Here is an 18,942-nt window from a genome sequence, read left to right as displayed (position 1 = left end):
CCTGGCGGGCTACAGTCCATGGGGTCGCAAAGAGTCGGACACGACAGAGCGACTAAGCACAGCACAGGGAACTGGGATCCCACAAGCTGAGTGGTGGCCGAAAAAAAGAGAATACTTTCATGTTCTGGTTTTTATGTAACAGTGTGCCTACATGCATGTTTACATATATGAACGTGGTAACTGCTTATATTGCTTTGCCATAGATGTTGCATCACCAAGGGAGTAGAGCATTGGGATGTGACACAGATGTGTGAGTGTGACCATTTCTCTGCCAATATCCAACTCTGTGACATTCAGTAAACCATTTAACCTTTCTCAGTTTTAGTTTTCTCATCCATAAATAGAGAAAATAGTACTGATCTCATAGGGTATCACCCAGGGTTTTTAAATGAGGTGTGTCTAGCTCAGAGCTGATACTCAAAGAATCCTTAGTAATAGTGTCAGTATTCTGTGCTTATGTGTCTTTCTCCCGAGCAACCATGTGCTCCTGGTGGGCAGGGACTTATTTCTGTAACTGCTCCCACCCAGCACATTACCTGGCACTTGGGCTCCGTAAAAGTTTGTTGAATGAAGAGTTAGTAAGCCCTAACCTATCCTTTTCTGATTGACACTTGGGCTGTTTCTAGACCCTTTCACTGTTAACAAACTATACTTCAAAGCCCTTCTATTTACATTGCCTCATTTAATCTGCACACCCTGTGAAGTAGGTTGGAAAGAGGCTATTTGCACATATCCACATCCTGTGAAAGATGGAGCAACTGCGGCTGACTGAAATGATTCCTACGGGTCACATCGCAAATCAGTGACAAAGGTTAGAACCCCTAACCCTACTTCCCTTCCTTGGGTGGATCTCTTTGCTCTCTAACTACCTTCTTCTGGATCAGAGTGGCCTCTCCAAAAATGAAGACTGTGATGGTGGGCCTGACCAAGAGCCTGACTTGAACCCAGGAAACTGCCTCCGGAGATCATATTACTCAGCACCACCTTCTCCATCTTGCTAGGCCATTCCAGGAACTTCAAACCTTCCAGCACCCAGAAGCCCGACTGGAGGTGAATCCCCAGGAAACCAAATGCCTAATTCCCAAACACATCAGCTCTTGTATTTTCTCAGAGCAAGGAGCTTCTTAGGAAAGAGCCAGCATGCCAGCTTTTCTTCTTTTTTTTTTTTCTGAGGGGGTGAGGAGGCAAGGATTGAGTTGTCCAGGAGGAGGGACTTTGGCTAAAAATAGCTATGGCGTGTGGATCAGCCTCTAGTGGTACCCAGGACTGGGGAGGGGAGGGGGATGCTCCAGAGCTGTCGCCAGACTGGTTGCTGTGGAAACAGGAGAGGAGCAGGGGAGCCTGGGAAGTGGGGATGACACAGATAGCAAGTCCTAGTCAGAGCTGCCGCTACATTTAGGAGAAACAGCAGTGCTTGCGGCTCCCACCCTCCAAGGGTGCTTGGGGTGAGGGGGAGGCGGTATCAGGGGCATGGACGCTACCCCCCAGGGGTCTCTGCTGCCGGCTACTCTCCTCTCCACACGCTGTGAGTTGAGTTGCGGGGGACTTGGGTTTGGGCCCCTATTTCCAAGGCAAGTGGGGATTTGGGAAGAGCTGGTTCCTGAGGGAGTTTTCATCAGATCCCCTTCCAAAAAATAAGCCCCCTTGCAGGCCAGCACTCTCAAGTGGGAGAAAGGGAGATTCAGCAGAATGCAGCACTGGGGTCTTCTGAAAAGGGGACACAGCATGCACATGAAATAAGGAGGAATAGGCTGGAGGAACAGGACTCTTCAGAGGAAAGCTGCAGAAATTGAGTCTTTGCTCCTGGGATGGAGGCAACCATTTCACACCTTTCCTGCCCCATTGAGAAAAATGCAGCCCCCACTTAAGGAAGATAGGAAACAGAACACAATCAAAGTGAGGCTCACCTAGATCCCCAGGGCAATGGAGGGTGAGAGAGTTCTGGGGACTATCAGACTCTGGGTTTCTTTCCCACACCTGGGCAGAGAAATCTTCCTAAGCAGGCAGATTGGGGGTCAGATGACCTAAGACCTTGAGAGAACATCTGAAAGCCCACCTGGATGGAAGCTGGAATAAGTGGGCTCAGGTACTTTTCTGCAGGACCTGTGATCTCTAAGCCAATCAGTGCTTGGAGATCACTTCTCAAGGATATCCTGGGCTGCGGGGAGAGAAAGGGATGCTCATCACTGGGGGAGGGGAAGACCCTAACCTGCCATTGCACTGGGACTCCTGGACGTGTCCCCGATTCCTCCTGAAAAATAAATATAGGGGATTCCCCCAAGCTCCAAGCCATCTTGTTTTGGTTTTTCCTCCTGCCCTCTACCCCAGCAACACACACAAACCACACATACACCCACACCCACACGCACAGAGCCTCCAAAGATCTACAGAACACCTCCCTCCAGAACTTACATTCAAGAGTGCTGGGTTTGGAGTTACATATCCAGGCAGGTTCTCCCCAGGCAGGACCTGGTCAAATGTCCAGACCATCTGTGGTCCTTATGTCACACTCTTCCCGTCCACCACTCTACTACAACCAGTCCAGGATTCCTTGGAGTGGGAGAAGAGGATGATTCCCAGGAAGAAGGGAAGGTTGAAAAGCCTTGAATCTTTATTCTTAACCTTTCCTCCTATGGGCCATACCTCCTAGGGGTCCCTAGATGCCTACGGAAGGGCTCTGGGTCTCTCTCTCTCAGGGCAGATTGCAGTCCAGAGAGCTGCTCACAGGGAAGAATTTAAAGCAAAATCAGGTAGGCTTCTCTTGGAATGTGAGATCTGGGACATATGGAGGGGGGCTGTTGTGAGGATAGTCAAGGGAGGTGGGAGGCTGGGGTGGGGAGAGAACTGAAGGGAGGAGAAAGGTAAATGTGGGTGCTTTGATCACTTATCTGAGTTAATGGCTCATCAAGAGTAGGTTGCTAGAAGATTACAAGCCTAATCTTATTGAACTTTGTGCTTCTTTTACCCCTGCTGTCCCTGTCCGTGTTGATCTCACATCCTCTGACCCTCCTGCCCATTTGCAGGCTGTCTCCACTGTGGAAACAACCCAGGGGAAATGGGGCTAACACTACAGCTGCAATGACGAGCGTCAGTCCTCAGGGAGAATTCTCAGTGGGAATTTCCTAAGGTGGGAATGTTCAACCTTTGCCCACTGGAGATTTTTCACTCGCTTTCCACCACTTTCATTTCTCCTTTGTAAGCTTCTTGAGAGGAAGAAGATGTGCGGGGAGGATGGCGGGGGATAGAGTAAGCAAGGTCCAAGGAGGGAGGAATGGGAAAAACTTTCTGTGTCAGTCTCCTGGTGAATGGTAAAAGAGCCTGGTTAGCCGGCAGGCTGAAGGCAGAGATCAGGGATAAGGGGACTGCCTGACTTTAGCTTGGGTGGGGTGGAAGTGGGAGGCCTTTGGGCAGGAAGGGCTCTGCACTGCAAGATAAACCAGCTGCTTTCAAGAAGCTCTCAGTGTACAGATCTCAGGAAACTCCCTCCTTGCCCAGGGCCTTTTGCCTGGGAGTGGCCGTGAGGTGCTGTACAGGACAGTTAGAGGCAGTGGGACCAAGATCTCTGTTACCACGCCCCGCCCTTTCCCTCTAAAATAATCAGTCATACAGAGTGCGATCCAGTTCATACACCCTATCCCACTGGATCCTCACGATTTTGTGAGCTGCTGGTGGGGCCAGCTAGGGCTGTGTGTAGCGTTCCCATTCTACCGATGCGGCAAGCCGAGACTAAGAGGCAGCAAGGGACTCGCACAGGGCCACCCGGCCCCTGCGCGCAGGCCCGGACGACTCGGCCTCTCCGGCGGGTCGGCTAATACGGCCCACCTCTCAGCCCCTCCAGGCCCCGCTCCGCCTCCCGGGCCGTGACCTCGCTGCCCGCGGCCACGGCCATGGCGCAGGAGAACGCCGCCTTCTCGCCCGGCCCGGAGGAGCCGCCGCGGCGCCGCGGCCGCCAGCGCTACGTGGAAAAGGACGGGCGCTGCAACGTGCAGCAGGGCAACGTGCGCGAGACGTACCGCTACCTGACCGACCTGTTCACCACGCTCGTGGACCTGCAGTGGCGCCTGAGCCTGCTCTTCTTCGTGCTGGCCTATGCGCTCACCTGGCTCTTTTTCGGCGCCATCTGGTGGCTGATCGCCTACGGCCGCGGCGACCTGGAGCACCTGGAGGACACGGCGTGGACCCCGTGCGTCAACAACCTCAACGGCTTCGTGGCCGCCTTCCTCTTCTCCATCGAGACGGAGACCACCATCGGCTACGGGCACCGCGTCATCACCGACCAGTGTCCGGAGGGCATCGTGCTGCTGCTGCTGCAGGCCATCCTGGGCTCCATGGTGAACGCCTTCATGGTGGGCTGCATGTTCGTCAAGATCTCGCAGCCCAACAAGCGCGCCGCCACGCTCGTCTTCTCCTCGCACGCCGTGGTGTCGCTGCGCGACGGGCGCCTCTGCCTCATGTTCCGGGTGGGCGACCTGCGATCTTCGCACATTGTCGAGGCCTCCATCCGCGCCAAGCTCATCCGCTCGCGCCAGACGCTGGAGGGCGAGTTCATCCCGCTGCACCAGACCGACCTCAGCGTGGGCTTCGACACGGGCGACGACCGCCTCTTCCTCGTCTCGCCTCTCGTCATTAGCCACGAGATCGACGCCGCCAGTCCCTTCTGGGAGGCGTCGCGCCGCGCCCTCGAGAGGGACGACTTCGAGATCGTGGTCATCCTCGAGGGCATGGTGGAAGCCACGGGTGCGGGCGGACCCGAGGAGGAGGAGCAGGGGAGGGGAGCGGGTGGGCGGAGAACTGGAGCCAGGGCGGACGAAGCATGGGGCGAGGAGGGATGGAGGGACTGGTGGAGAATGGATGGAGAGCTGGTAGAGGATGAGAGAGGTTAAGGTGAGATTCGGGACCTGGGTTGGGAGAGGTGCGTGAACAGAGTGATCCCGCAGAGAGCCGAGAAAAACCAGGAATCCTCTGAAGTAGCCCTGGCCGGGGCCCTGGCTGAGAGGTGCAAATAGGGGAATAGGGGAGAGTAATGACAGTAGCCAACCGAGTGCTTACTCCGTGCCCTGCACGGTTCCAAAGCACTTTACCCCTCTGAGCTCATTTAATCCAAGCCCCATGAAGGACCCCACTGAGGTTATTTCTCATTTTTGTGCTCATTTTTCAGGGAGCAGAATGCCCCAGTGAGAAGTTAAGTTGTCCACAGTCCTAGGCTAAATAAGCAGTGGACACAGGCAGTCTGGCTTCAGTGTTTAGGGTGCAGAGTAGAAAGGAAGGTTTAAGTTTGCAATCTTTCTCAATACTGAGAGGTCCAGGCTTCTGGAATTTGATGGTGAAGGTTTTCCATGACCTGAGTTATTCCTAATCTGGACCTTAAGGAGAGGTTGATAGCTGCTTGCAGCTCTACCTGGGTTTCCCAATCCATCAAAAGACTCAGTCTCCACTGACAAAGGAAACAGATGACCTGAACATTTTGAGCCTCTTTCCAGAAGGAATTGGCAATGTACCTGTAATGTCAGAATGTTCAACTCAGGCCTACACAGTGAAAGGTTTGGGAGCAGGTAGGACAAGACCAGTGTAGCAGGACCAGCAAATGAGTCCTTGGATACTTGAGATCTAGAAGAGGGAGAGGGTACTTCTCTGGCAGTTCAGCGGTTAAGACTCTGAGCTGCCAATGCAGGAGGTAGGGGCTCGATCCCTGGTCCGGGAACTAAGATCCTGTATGCTTTGGTGGGGCCCAGAACATTTTTTTTAATGGGGATAGAAATGGGAGGAGAAGATTGCAAGTGGATAACCAAAGGCCCACCAGGTGGCCCTGTGGTTCCTGCCTGTGTTGTCCCCTGCTGCCTTATCCTAGATTGGTGCCAGCAAACACGCTTCACTCTGAGCCGGTACCACTGTCTGCCTCAGTGTCCCTCGCTCCTTCCCCCACACCGTACCACCCCCCGTTCCTTTCCCTTCCCCCACTCACCCTGTTTCCTTTCCTCTCATCTCACCAGCTGGCACTCTTGTTGGTACCTGGGAAATCCCTGCCCAACCCTCTTCTCATGTACCGCCAGCCCCTCACCCTCTTCCTCAAACCCCCTCTCTCCAGGGTCACTTTTGCTTCCTCTTCCCCTCCCCTCCTGGACATTTCCTATGCCAGCCAAAGGAACAGAGAATACCAGTGTCCCCACATTGGCTCAAGGCAGGGCTTTCAGTGTTAAGAGCCAGTCTCTGGTTAGCTAATGTTCACTCTTCTGTTCCCCTTTGTTCGAAGGTAGATGTGAGCTGAGGGGGATGTGAGAGACCCCAAGTAGAAGGAGAAGCATTTGCCGCAGTGGCTGTGCTCACCCCACAGGGAAAACAGGACACATGGCCATGGCAAGCAGTACGGGGGAGGATGAGGTGAAGGAGAGAGGGAGGGGAGTTTGTTGGATTTTTCTAGAGAGACAAAGTTGGAAAGGATGGTAATATTTTGGGTGAGAGAGTCAGTATCCAAAATGCTTCTGAAAAGCAAGTATAATGAGCCAAAACCCAACAAGATGACATTTAAAAGGAATAAATATAAAGTTCTAGATTTAGGCTTTAAAAAAATCACTTATGTAAGCACAGCATGGGAGAGCTCTGGTGAAAAAAGAACTGGGGGTTTTAGTTGGCCACAGGCAATGTGATACAGCTTCCCAAAATGTTTATATAATGTAATCTTGGGCCCTATTAGCTAAAGAATCATGGGCAGAAGGAGGGTCAGTGAGCCCTCTCTTAAGTGCTTAAAGCATCCTCCTTGGCCATTCTGGTTTGCAGTCAAGAAAAGTAAAATATTTGGAAGCCAGGTCACAGGAATGGGGAAGGGAGACAGATATTCAGTCTGAAGGAGAGAAGACATGATGAAACCTGAGACTCCTGCTTCCAGTTACTTGAAGGGGTGTCATAAAGCAGAGGAATGAAACTATGGGAAGCAGATTTTGGCTCTGTATAAAGAACAACTCAAATATTAGAGCTATTGCACAAAAGAGAGAATTCCTTGTGAGGTGATGAGGTCTTAATCCTAGGAGGTAATCAAGTGCAAGCTAAATGCACATTATTGGGAATGCTCCAGTGGGGTACCCTGTATGGAGAGGCAGTTAGACTAGATGATCCCCAAGGTCAGTCTCAAGGTTAAGCTTCTCTGATTGGCATCTCCAATGGAGGGGAAGGGAGAATGCGGGCCAGAGATGAAGAATTGGGGTAAATGGAGGGGAGGAGGGGAGTACAAGAATTGGGAAGGAAGAGAAAGTAGACTGGACCAAAGTGGGTTGTGGGCCCTTGAGGAGGGCTACAGGGAAGAGTTTTAGGAATAGGGCTGTGGAATGACACAGGAGCGGTAAGGCTGGGGCTGGGATCCCCTTAACCTATGCCCCTCCCCCCAGGAATGACGTGCCAAGCTCGGAGCTCCTACCTGGTGGATGAGGTGCTATGGGGCCACCGCTTCACCTCAGTGCTGACCCTGGAGGATGGCTTCTACGAAGTAGACTATGCCAGCTTCCACGAGACCTTTGAGGTGCCCACACCTTCATGCAGCGCCCGGGAGCTGGCCGAGGCCGCGGCCCGACTGGACGCCCATCTCTACTGGTCCATCCCCAGCCGGCTGGATGAGAAGGTGGAGGAGGAGGGGGCTGGAGAAGGGGCAGGAGAGGGGGCTGGAGAGGAGGCAGGAGAGGGAGCGGGCGAAGGGGCTGGTGTTGACAAAGAGCAGAATGGCTGCCTGCCACCCCCAGAGAGTGAGTCCAAGGTATGACCAGATTCCTCCAGACCCCTGTGGCAGGGCCAGACACAGGTACTTGGGGATCTGAATATTGTATGTGGAGAAGGAGTCCGGCAAGGTCCCTATGAATGCACCAAAGCTGGAGATCCCCCTCAGAATCTCAGGTCTGGGATCCAACTTGGATGGGAGAGATCCTGATTTCAGGAGAATGGAGGGTGGGGATGGGTGAACTTACCCAGCCTGTCTGTGTTTGACCTTCCTGTCTGTTCATGGGTGGATGGATGGACAGAAGGATGGACCTATGTGAGCCGGATGAGAAGGTAGAAGCAGAGAGAGACAGCCAGTAGATAGACAAATGGGCTGACAGGCTGGTGGTGTGCTCAGGGCTGCCGCTAACTCACAGAGCATCTTTGTGCAAATTCTAAAAAGGCACCCTTTTCCTCTAGACTGACACCACCCTAAACCAGGGTGCATGGCTTGGGGAGCAGATGTGGGCTGGATTTTAGTCCCTACTCTTCTCCTCAGCCAGCCTCCCGAGTCTGGTGCATCTGTCTCACTGGACACAGCAGCCCAAGCTGACCCAGAGAAGAGAAAGCTGGAAGGAGGCAGGCAGAGATGAAGAGGCTGTCCTCCCACCTCCACCCCCACCACTGTGACAGGCTGGGAGGGAGGCTGAAAGGCTGCAGGGGCAGCTCAGTAGGGTGTGAATGACCTCGTCCATGATGCAGGGAAACCAACTGTAGGGGAGATGCCAGAGCTGGGGCCCTAGGGCCCTGGGGCTGGGCCTGGGAAAGACAAACCTGGGACGACCATTTTCTAACAGCGGAGTGAGATCTCATAAGTGCCACTGCAGAGGCGGGAGGGGAGAGAAGGGTTGTGAAGAGAAGAACCAGGAGAGACATGGAGCTCGTGAGTTCACTAGAGCTGGGACACGGGGCCCTCGGGAAACAAGAATCAGTCTTGGGGTACAATGAGAGGGAGTCATGTGAATACATGGCTCACTGGGTGCCAGCTGGGTCCGGAGCACTGACCCGGGCATGTGTAGGGAAGTGGTCAGAGATCCGATTCCTATTCCGGGAATATGGCACATGCACGTGGGAAAAACAGAGACATATGCCTTTGGCAACTGTTTCAAACCAAGAACCTGGGCAATCTGAGTAGGGGTGGGAGGGCTCCGTGATCAGAAAGCCAAGGACTGAGTCAGACCTAGAGTGACCTGAGCCAGCAGCTGTGAACTTGGGTGGGCATCAGGGTCAACCTGGAGGGCTCGGGGACACAGATGGTTGAACCCCACTCCCAGAGTTTCTGACACAGTAGGTCTGGGGTAGAGACTAAAGCTCTGCATTTCTAACGAGTTCTAGGTCCTGATGCCAGAACAGGGACCACACTTTGAGAAGCAGATGTGGGAGTTCTGTCAGGAAGTGGGCATCAAGCTGAGGAGTAGCTGAGGATGCTTGGGAAGGAGACTGAAATATAACAGGTGGAGAATTGTGGTGGGGGGAAAGGGGACCCTGAAACCCAGGCTGAAGAGTTGAACTCTGGACCCGGGGACTCACCTGTCAGTGAAAATAGGGCAGCGACAAGCTAGAGATGGGGTTTGGTGAAGATGAGTAGGCATACTAGATAGAGCAAAGCAGCTGGGAGGGCTTCAGGGGAGTCCTGGGGAGGCAGTGGGGGCTGGAAGAGGAAGGGCGTCAGTGACAGAGGATGGAACCCCATGTGGGACTTGAGGTAGGCTTAAACGCGGGAGAAGGTGTGAGAGAGAAGTGAGAGTCCAAATATCTGGATGTGGCTGTGGCCTGCCGTGTGCCCAGCTGGGACAGGGGCCCCTGGAGACATGTTCCCATGCCACGTGCACCCCCTTCCTGGCCTCATCCCAGGTGGATGAAGGGAGAGCAGCAGCGAGTCAAGAAGGTGCAGAGATGGGGGGACCTGTGGCTGGGAGAGACGTGTACACACACGTAAGCCCACCATCCCCAGCGGTGACCTCCAGCCCTTGGCCCTGGCTACGTCCCACTCCTGAACTTTAATAAAAGTCTGAACTCCTTGGGGGGGAGCACCCCAGTGTGCTGCGTTCCAGGCGGCGAAGCTGGGGTCCTGTGAGACGCTATACCTCCTGGAAGCAGGAAGGAGCCGTGCCAGCTCAGAGAGGACGTCTTTGCCTCAGGTCAGGGTCACCCGCGTCACCATCAGTCAAAGATGAGATCCCTGCACCCTGGCATCAGTTGTTTGCAAAAAAACAAATGTTGGGGGATGGAATGGGGTGCACTTTTGGTTCAATTTGCTGAAACAGCTGGAGTCTGGCTAGAAGGGAGGGGACTGTTGGTGTCCACACTTGCTCACATGGTAGTTCACCCACTAAAAATGAACCCACTGCAGAGAACTGAGGCTGGATGGAAGGCACTGAGTCCCTGCCACCCCTCTCCTCACACTCGGCCAGCACTCAGGGCCCCACTGTGTGCAGTGCAGGCAGTCTGGAGACCTGGGTTCAAGTCCCGACACTGTCACTACTTAGTCCTATGACTCTGGGCAAGTCGCGTCACTTTTCTGGGCCTCAGTTTCCCCATCTGTAAAAACAACACTTGGCAAACTGGTAATGCTCAATAAATGTTTAAATCACTGACTTGAAAGAGATCAGAGAATCCTTAGGCAGAGACAGATTCAGGGAGCCCCAAGGGCACGGGAGGGGATGGGGGGCAGCCAGGAGGAGCAGGGGGTTTTGTAGGGGCTCCTCTGAGTGCTGTCCCCCCGTCACCCAGGTGGCTGTGTTCTGGGGCTTCCATTCTGCTGCTGTCAGACCAAATAATGAAGATCAGGAAGGGAAAGGCTGAGGCCCCAGGGCCTTGGGGGGAGGAGTCAGGTCCAAGATTAGCCTGACCAAGAGAGAGAGATTGCAGAGTAGCGCGGGAACTCAGAAAAGGGGGCACTGGGCCCTGGAAGCCCCTGCCCCGCAACCTGGGAGAAGTCTGAGGCAGAGGCCGTGCTCAGCTGGAACTCACCCCCCTTCCTCCCTTCCCGCCCCAAGCAAGAATCCCAACAGGAATCAGCTCTGCACTGACAGCTCGGACAGCAGATGGGACCCAGGTGTCCCCTCCTGGGGTGGGTGGCATGGCCCACGGAGGCCAGATGGTGTTTGTAGGGGCAAGCGAGGCCTGGGTTGTCCAGAAGAGGCTGTCAGCCCCCAGCAGCCTCCCTGCCACCTGTTCCAGCCCCCACGGCAGGGAAGACACAGCCAGCCCGGATTTTATAAAACAAGTTTATTCACATTTTAGAAAAACTAAGTCTAGGACAGGGAACTGCCTCCCTTTGGGCTGGGTATGAGATCATGAACAGAAGGCCTGAGGGAGGAGCCTGGGAAGGAAGGAGTGGGGGATGGGGGGGCCACGTCCTCGACTCTGGGTAGGAGTAGGTCAAATAAATTAAAGGAAGGGCAGGCAGAGGGAGAGGGTATTCAGACACCAGAGTCAGGCTTGCGGCTGGGCTGGGAGACAGTCACACCTGCAAGAACAGGAGAGCATGTGAAGAGGGGGCTTGGGAGAGCATGACTCCCTCCTGGCCCTCGCCAGGGTCCCACCGCCGAGCTGAGAGGGGCTGAGCAGGGCCAGGGAGGGAGCCATTCATCCCAGGACTGGGGAAGACCGAGCTAGGGGTTCTCACCCCTCACCTGGGGTGCGAGGAATCACCGTTTCCGCAGCCTCCTCATGAAACAGCAGGTGATGGAGCCGAGGATGGTGGCTCCGATGACTAGAGCAACCCCTGCGCCCACCAGCAGCGGCACAAACAGAGTGTCGAGGGCTGGGCGAGAGAGGACGGCTCTGTTCAGCCTGGGGTGTCACTGCTCTCCACCCACAGTCCCACCCGTTTGCCAGCACCTTCTGTCAAGCTGTCCACACCACCACCTCCCCCACACAGTTTTCTGCCAGCTCCCTGCCCTCTCTGCGCTCAAGCCAGTACCCACCACCAGGACACTGGAGCAGCTGGGTGCCGAAAGGCCGAAAGCTGGACTTTTGGAGTAGGAAGAGGGACCAGAGAGACAGCTAGTAGGAGGATCAGATGCAAAGGGGAGAACAAGCGTGGGGGATGGGGGGAGGCCTAACCAAGGAGAAGAGGGCAGGCATCACTCACCATGCGTGTACGGGTAGACTGTGACAGGCCCCGAGCGGGCACTGCCCGCCTGGTACCAGCTGTAGTCAGCGTGCTGCACCCAGGCGCTGGGGGCGCAGTGGTACACGCCTTCGTCCTCAGGCCCCAAGCTGTGCAGTCTCAGCCGATGGCTTCGGGGCCCCACCAGCTCCACGCTGACAGGGCCTCCTCCAGGCCGGACCCCCAGCTCCGCCACACCGTCCTGGCCCACCCCACCCACCAGTTGGGCAGGGGCAGAGCTCAGCTCCCCCTCCTCCGGCCGCTCCACCCACCAGCTGGCAGCGAGCCGCAGCCCAGGGGGGCCGCCCCGCACGGAGATGTTGCAGAGCAGGGAGGCAGTCTCCCCACGGTACACTGTGCCTCCCGCTAGCCAGGCCACGGCCTCCAGCACCACACCTGCACGACGAAGGTCAGAAGGTGAAAGGTCAGGGCGCATGGGGTTAGGACCACTGTCCAAGCAACACCCCAGAAATTCAGTGTTCCCACAATCTTAGAAGAGGAGTGTGAGACTGAGACATGGAGGCAGCTGATGGAGAGGGAGAGAGGCAGAGGAACAGAAGGGAAAGGTTCTACAGACCCCGAATCCTGTCCAGGATCCAGCCTGCCCCTGCTCACCTTCTTCTCGTACATGCACGGGGAGGGGCCGGGAGCGAGCACTGGCAGCTTCGCGAAGCCGGGCCCCAGACCCTCGGACGTAGGCCTTGGCTAGGCAGCGGTAGGTTCCCGCATCCCCAGGCCGGGCAGCCTCCAGCCGTAGTCGGTAAGTTCGGGAAGCCACCTTCTCCATGGCAATGTGCCGGCCCTCATAGCCAGGGCCCAGGCTGCCCACTCCCTCCGTGTCCAACTGGGCCACCAGGCGGCCGGGCCCTGGTGCCCCTGCAGGCGCCATCTCCCAGCCCACGGAGTACGCAGCATGACGGCCTGGTGGGGGCAGGGCCCCAGACACATTGCACATCAGCTCCAAGGGCTCCCCTGGGCCAATCCGACGTTCACCAGGCCCTACTGTCACTGCCAGCTGGCTGGCTGAAATACAGGCAGGGAAGGGGTGTCAAGGAGCCAGGAGAGGGCACGGAGCACCTGTCCTCCCTTGACAGCAGGAAACTTCCACCCATCTCCCCCACCCAGGGGCCTGACTCTCACCCTCAGCCGTGGCCCTCCCATCTCCACACCAATTTCTGAGCAGAGGAAACCCATCATGCATATAGATGCTAACAGGAAGCCATGCTAACGAGACTGCTCACCCGAGGGAAGGTGGGCTCCCAGGTCTCGGACCATGGCCCTCTAGTGTCCCTGAGATACTCTGGCTCCCCGCTGGCACTGGGGGACCCCTGGCACTCACACAGTGTCTGAACATCCACGTGTGCCAGCACAGCCCTCTTCTCTGCGATCTGGGCCCAGCTGCCATCCGGATCCTGAATCCACTCGGCAGCAGTGCAGTGGTAGGTGCCTGCATCGTCTGCCTGGGCACCGCCTACCACCATGCGGTACCGCTCGGTCCCCTCCTTGCCCAGCCGCAGCTCCCCGGCTGCCAGTCGCTCGGCATAGGGAGCTCCAGCCTCCACAGCCAGGTCGGGCCGGAGCCCCACCACTTCCTGCAGAGTCGCTCGCCCCACAGGCGCCTCGGGAACAGCTCGCCCAAAGGACACGGCCAGGTGTGTGTGCTTCTGCGTGCTCGTCCTCGCCAGGCAGCCCAGCACCAGCTCCTGCCCCTCGTGCACTGTGAGGCGAGGGGGTGAAGTCGGGGCCTGGCGGCCTCGGGGCCCCGGGGGGCTAGCAGACACCTGCAGCGTGTCTGGAAGAACTGGAGAGAACAGGTGGAGTGAGGGGGGGCTGTTGACCTTTGTTAGCTGTTTTCTACCTACAACTTATTTCCCTAAATAGTCTGTGAGATCCTAGAAGGCAGAGACTTCATGTTGTATCATTCCTTCTGTAACCCAGAGGTGCCAAGCACAGTGCTGGACACACAACAGGCACTCAATAAATACTTGCTGAGTTTCATAGAACCAGCCCCTCGCCTACTCACCCTTATGTTTGAGGCTGACCTGTGTTTGAAATACTCAGCAAAGTGGCTCTGTCTTCCTTCTCAGAAGACAAAGAAACTTAAGAGAAGAATGTCACGTGGTCTCCCTCCTCCTACCCTGCCTCTACTTTCCCCACTCCTCCCCCAGATCTGGATCCTGAAATCTCCAGGAATGGAGTCTGTTCACCCTATGGGGCTCCCCTACCCTACCAGGGAATGGAAAGCTTAAGGACACTCCCCCCTCTCCCAGGAAGCAGCTTGATAGAGTAAGAGCTGTTCTGTGCTTAGTCACTCAGTTGTGTCTGACCCTGTGTGACCCCATGGACTATAGCCCGCCAGGCTCCTCTGTCCATGAGGATTCTCCAGGCAAGAAGACTGGATTCGGTTGCCATGCTCTCCTCAATAAGAGCAGTGGACTGGAATGAGAGTTCTGGGTTAGAGTCCCAGGCCAGTCACTAATTTGCACAAAGTCAAATTAGTGGACCTCCTTGGACCTCAAGTTCCTCTTAAGTTCCTGCCGGCCCCGACTTTCTGCCTTTTGGGAGAGTGTGGCCCCACCTCCCTCTCAGGGCCCAGTACCTTTCAGTTCCACTTTGCCGCTGTAGCTGCCCAAGTAGCGGGCATCAGTGGAGGGTGTGTAGCACTCGTAAATGCCAGCATCCTGGGCCTGCAGGCGGGAGATCTTGAGCACCACGGCATCGCCCTGCAGACGTTGCACCTGTACCTCACCAGCTGCCACTCGGGGCCCAAAGATGGCATAGGAGAACCGGGCGTCCCTGGTGCTGATGATGCCCAGGGCGGCCTCTGGGGCCTCGGGCCTGTACAGGAACCACTCGAAGTCCTGCTGGGCAGAGCCCTCATAGCCACTGACATTGCAGGAGATGGAGATGGCTGTGCCAGCCACGCGGTACAGGGGCCCCTGAGGGACCAGCACTTCCCGGGCACAGCACCCAATTCCTATGGGGAAGGACGAAGTTAGGGATGCCTGGGTCCTCACTGCATCCCCCTGGCACCCACATCATCTTTGCTGCCTGCTTGTGAAAGGAAAGGAAACCTGAGGAAACTCGGTGTACAGCTTGGGCCCCGTTCTGAGAATCAGGAAAGGATGCTGGGAGGTAAGACACCTGGGTCTCAAGGAGGTGGTGGTAGAGAGCCAGGTTAGCCTCAGAACCCAGAATCATCCCTGTTCCTGGCAGGCCAGAAGCAGAGCACCTAAGTGCAGGAAGGAGTGTATCTGCTTTCTGATTTGACCATTCCTTGATTCCAGCTGCACCCTCCCCTCGTTACCCTACTCTCATGTCTACGGACCAGTTGAGCCTTCTAGCTAAGGGATCCTGAGATCACATGTCCCCCTCCTTTGTTTAAAAGGAGCTGGAAAAACTTTGATCAGAAGGGCTGGTTGGCCCAGCTGTGTCACCTGGGCCAGGGGACTCCAGACAATGGAGCCACTGGCCTGGGCAGGAGAGGGTACAGGCCCAGTCAGTTCTCACCACACCATCCCTCCCCCTTCTCCAGCTGTGTCATGAGCTCACTGCTTCTCCGCCCCCTTGGGCTGCCGAGGCAGCTGAGGCTAACGGGGCAAGAACCAGCCTCTGCCCTGGGCTCTGGAGGCAGGGGCTCCCCTCCCCCACCAGCGCCTGCCAACCTTCCCCTAAGGCCCAGCTGACACATCATCCTCCCCCACCCCACCCCTCAACTCCCTAAACAAAAGCCTTAATTTGCATATAGTGTGCATTTATTTACATACTGCTCCCTTTCTGTAGGGAGGCTGTAACCACAACCACCCGCCCTCCACCCGCCCTCACGGTTGTCCCCTCCCATCTTTCTCTCCTCAGAGAGGCCAAAACTCTTCTTCACCCCACCCTCACCCCTAGCCTGCCCTCAAAGGGTAGCCCTGTGGCCTTGGAGGGCTCAGCTTCTTCTCTCCTTCTGTCTTTCCACAGCCCTAAATCACAGAATCTCAGGACACAGGGAGGACTGGGTCACCCCTCTACCTCCATCTTACAGATGAGAAAGGTAAGGTATGAGAAGTAGAATGTCTTGGCCAAGTTCCAACTATCCTTGGCTGGCCTCCACGTGCCCCTGTAGAGGGACAAAGCCAGGGAGGCAATGGGGACATACAAGGAGAGGCCTGAGGGCAATGGCCTCCCCAAGCAGAGTATCATTCCAGAGACATACCCCAACCTTTCTGCAGGGGAAGGAGGAAAACACCTAGTCTGTAGTCAGACTGTCTTCCAGAAGACAGTCTTCTCCCTGCGGCTGAGTCATGGGGAGAACTCGTGGTCGCTCGGTTAGAGCACAGGCTGGGAGTCCGGAAGTCGAGTTCCAGCCCTATGCCCATATCCAGCTGTAGAGTGTGGACTAGCCCCATCCACGCTACACTGGAGGAGAGCTAGGAACTTCCACTTTGACAGTGAGCGAGCCTGTGACTCAGAAGGGCCCTGCCCCAGGGCGTTTCATAATCAGAGTGAAGGAGCTGACACCTTCCCTGCCCTCGAGGCAGACTCTGCTCAGGAGGGCCCCCTCCCATCTTCCTGGCTCCACAACTGCTGATGCTTGGAGATCCCCATGGGAAAGTCACCCTCACCGCCTTGGGAAACCAGCTGCCAGGCAGCTCTCTCCCCAGCCAGGTCCCCTCCTCTGTGTTAGCAGAGAAGGAAAGGAGAGCAAAGAGACCTACTTTGGGTCTCTCTGGTGTGGGTTCAAATCCAAGCCCCAACACTCACTCAGTGTGTTCTCTGGGGCAAGTTATTTCATTTTCCTCGCCTTCAAGATGAGAGTAAGTGCCCATATCCAGGGCACTCAGATCTCACAGACTCTCTTATCTCTCTGCACTACACTTACCTTGGGCTCCTCTCTGCGCCATGCTGCCCACTGGGGAAAAGAGGCCCAGTGCTAGGTAACCAGGCCCCACAGCTCCCTCCTCTGTATGTCCTCCTGCCTCCTGCCTAGGGCCCCAAGGAGAGGACTCCTTCTAGTCCCACAGGGCCCAGGGACCTATGCAGTACAGGGAGGCCGCCTGGCTCTGAGATGGAGCGCTGGTCTAGAAACAGGCAGCTGGGGCTACGTCAGCCTCTGCCTTAACTATGGCAGCTCCAAATCCTGGCACCAAAGCCACCGCCTCACCGCCCTGTGTTCTGATTTCAAGGGTTGCAGTCTCCTGAGTGTGTAGGCAGTCACTGTCCCATCCTCCTCCCCAGGCCATCCCTACAGGGAGCCCTCCAGTTCACACCCAAAACATTTCCACTGTCACTGTCCTCATGCATCCATGCAGCAGTGGTCCAGACAGCCCACCGTGAACACCCACCACAACAGACATGGGTGCTTGGGGATCTCAGCATCAGTCTCCAGGGAGTCTGGTTTCTCCTGAGGCAGGGAGGCTGGGACTAAGGGGGTGTGACGGCTGGTGGGAGGCTACAGAGACAAGTGCTATCTGAGAGACCCGGTCCAGGATGAGACTGACACGTCAGATAATGAAGTTGGAGAGGGGGGTGCAATTAGGGGAGACTTACTTCAAAAGATCGTGGGCAGAACAGGCCCCTGGGCCTCTAGCCAACTCGGGCGATTATGAAGATGGCCAGGCACTGCCCACGCAGGGCGAGTACCTAAGGCCGGGCCTGAAGCTGAGTGTGAGGCAGACAGGAGTCGCAGCGCCCCCAGGGCCTGAGTGTGCCAGCAGGGAAGCGGGGCCCGGGCCCCGGAGGCCTGGCGGTCCCTGGGGACCGCACTTTGGTGGGTCCTCACTGTGTCCCAGCCTAGGGCCTAGAACCGGGGAGCCTCACTCCACCCCCAAGACTGGTTAGGCCGGCGGCCACAGAGGGCAGCTGGGCGCCAGGCCCAGGAAAGCTGGAGGCGCCGCTGAGGGAGAAGGGGGTACCAGGGGCTCCGAAATGCTGGGGAGACGGCAGGGCTGAACAGCAGACAGCAGGCACCTGCCGGGCGGGACTGGGAGCCGGGGCGCGGGGCCGGGCTTACCCAGCATTAACAGCAGCAGCAGCGGCGGCGGCAACTTGGGACCGAGGGCGCCCATCCTGCACAGCCGGCTCTGGGAAGGCTCTGGGGGGCGGCGCGGGCTCTGGGTGACCAGGGGTTCGGGGGGCGCATGCCCGGGTGGGGGTCACGAAGCGGAGATGCGAGGCGTGGGTGCGCGGAACCGAGCTGAGCTAAGCGGGAGCTGTCAAGTCCCCGCCCTCTTTCCTCCTCCCTCTTCCCTCCTCCTCTCCACCTCCTACTGCTTTCCCTCCCGCCTAGGCTACTAGGAAGACCGTTCCCGCCCGGCCTGGCCCCGGCCCCTCCCAGCCTTGTCCAGGCCCCGCCCCGGCCCTAGGTTGCTGGCCCCAGTCTGGCCCTGCCCCGGTCCCCAACTCCGCCCCAACCCCTTCCGACCCTGGCCCTGCTCAGGTCCCCGGGTTTGTCCCAACAGGGTCCTGGACCTCAGCCCCGGCTCCGCCTGCCCCGACCTCGGCCTAGGCCCAGCCCGGGTGCGGCTCGGGTACTCGGCTCCGCCCAGACCCCGGCCCAGGCCCGCCCCCCTCAGCCATAGCTCCGCCCCCTTCAGCCCTAGCTCCGCCCCGACCCCAGTCCGCGGGCGGGAGGCACCGGAGCTTGGCCAAGTCCCCACCAGCTCCGCAGAGTGCACAGGTGCCCTGCACCTTCTGGCTTTTCTCTGAGAGTTAGATGCTAGGGCCCTGGGGTGGGCGAAGTGACTGCCTTCGCCCTTAGAACCTGGCTATTTACTCTGGACCTCTAGGCCTTGCGGCAAATCCTGCTGAAACGGAAAAGGGCGGGATCTAGGCGTTGCGGAACTAGGAGAATCTGAGCTGAAGGGCGCTACCGGGCTCCACAGGGTCACTGCCGACCTGTTTGCTACCCCCTCGTGGCAGAACAAGAGGAAGAGAGTTAGGAGGCTGGGCCACTGGGTGCCGTCACTTCCTGGTTGGCAATCCTGGTCAAGCTGCTTAACATCTTTCCACTTTTCTTGTTGGAAAATTGAAATGGATAACATCCACCCCAAAGGATTTTTGTGACAATTGAGATAATGCACAGAAGGTGTTTGGCACAGAAT

At 56.9% G+C, this 18,942-nt stretch overlaps 2 protein-coding genes across 2 annotated transcripts; one reads left to right on the top strand and one right to left on the bottom strand.

Moving 5' to 3' along the window:
* The first annotated feature begins 707 nt into the window (after positions 1-707).
* On the top strand, positions 708-7,747 carry KCNJ9 (potassium inwardly rectifying channel subfamily J member 9). Its single transcript, XM_081488008.1, has 3 exons — positions 708-811; positions 885-4,737; positions 7,380-7,747. The coding sequence occupies exons 2-3, from the start codon at positions 3,888-3,890 to the stop codon at positions 7,745-7,747; spliced, it is 1,218 nt and encodes a 405-aa protein (XP_081344134.1). The 5' UTR covers positions 708-811; positions 885-3,887.
* A 3,209-nt stretch (positions 7,748-10,956) lies between these two features.
* On the bottom strand, positions 10,957-18,056 carry IGSF8 (immunoglobulin superfamily member 8). The gene is made up of 7 exons (XM_081488007.1): positions 17,853-18,056; positions 14,457-14,834; positions 13,197-13,658; positions 12,473-12,880; positions 11,840-12,253; positions 11,379-11,509; positions 10,957-11,212 (listed from the first exon to the last, which is right to left on the bottom strand). The coding sequence occupies exons 1-6, from the start codon at positions 17,905-17,907 to the stop codon at positions 11,394-11,396; spliced, it is 1,833 nt and encodes a 610-aa protein (XP_081344133.1). The 5' UTR covers positions 17,908-18,056; the 3' UTR covers positions 10,957-11,212; positions 11,379-11,393.
* Between the last annotated feature and the right edge of the window lie 886 nt (positions 18,057-18,942).

Source organism: Giraffa tippelskirchi, chromosome 5 (assembly GCF_054371585.1).
Source record: "Giraffa tippelskirchi isolate mGirTip1 chromosome 5, T2T-mGirTip1v1.2.pri, whole genome shotgun sequence".
Lineage (NCBI taxonomy): Eukaryota > Metazoa > Chordata > Mammalia > Artiodactyla > Giraffidae > Giraffa > Giraffa tippelskirchi.
The sequence above is the reverse complement of the archived record's forward strand: the minus strand, read 5'-3'. Positions and strand labels throughout refer to the sequence as shown.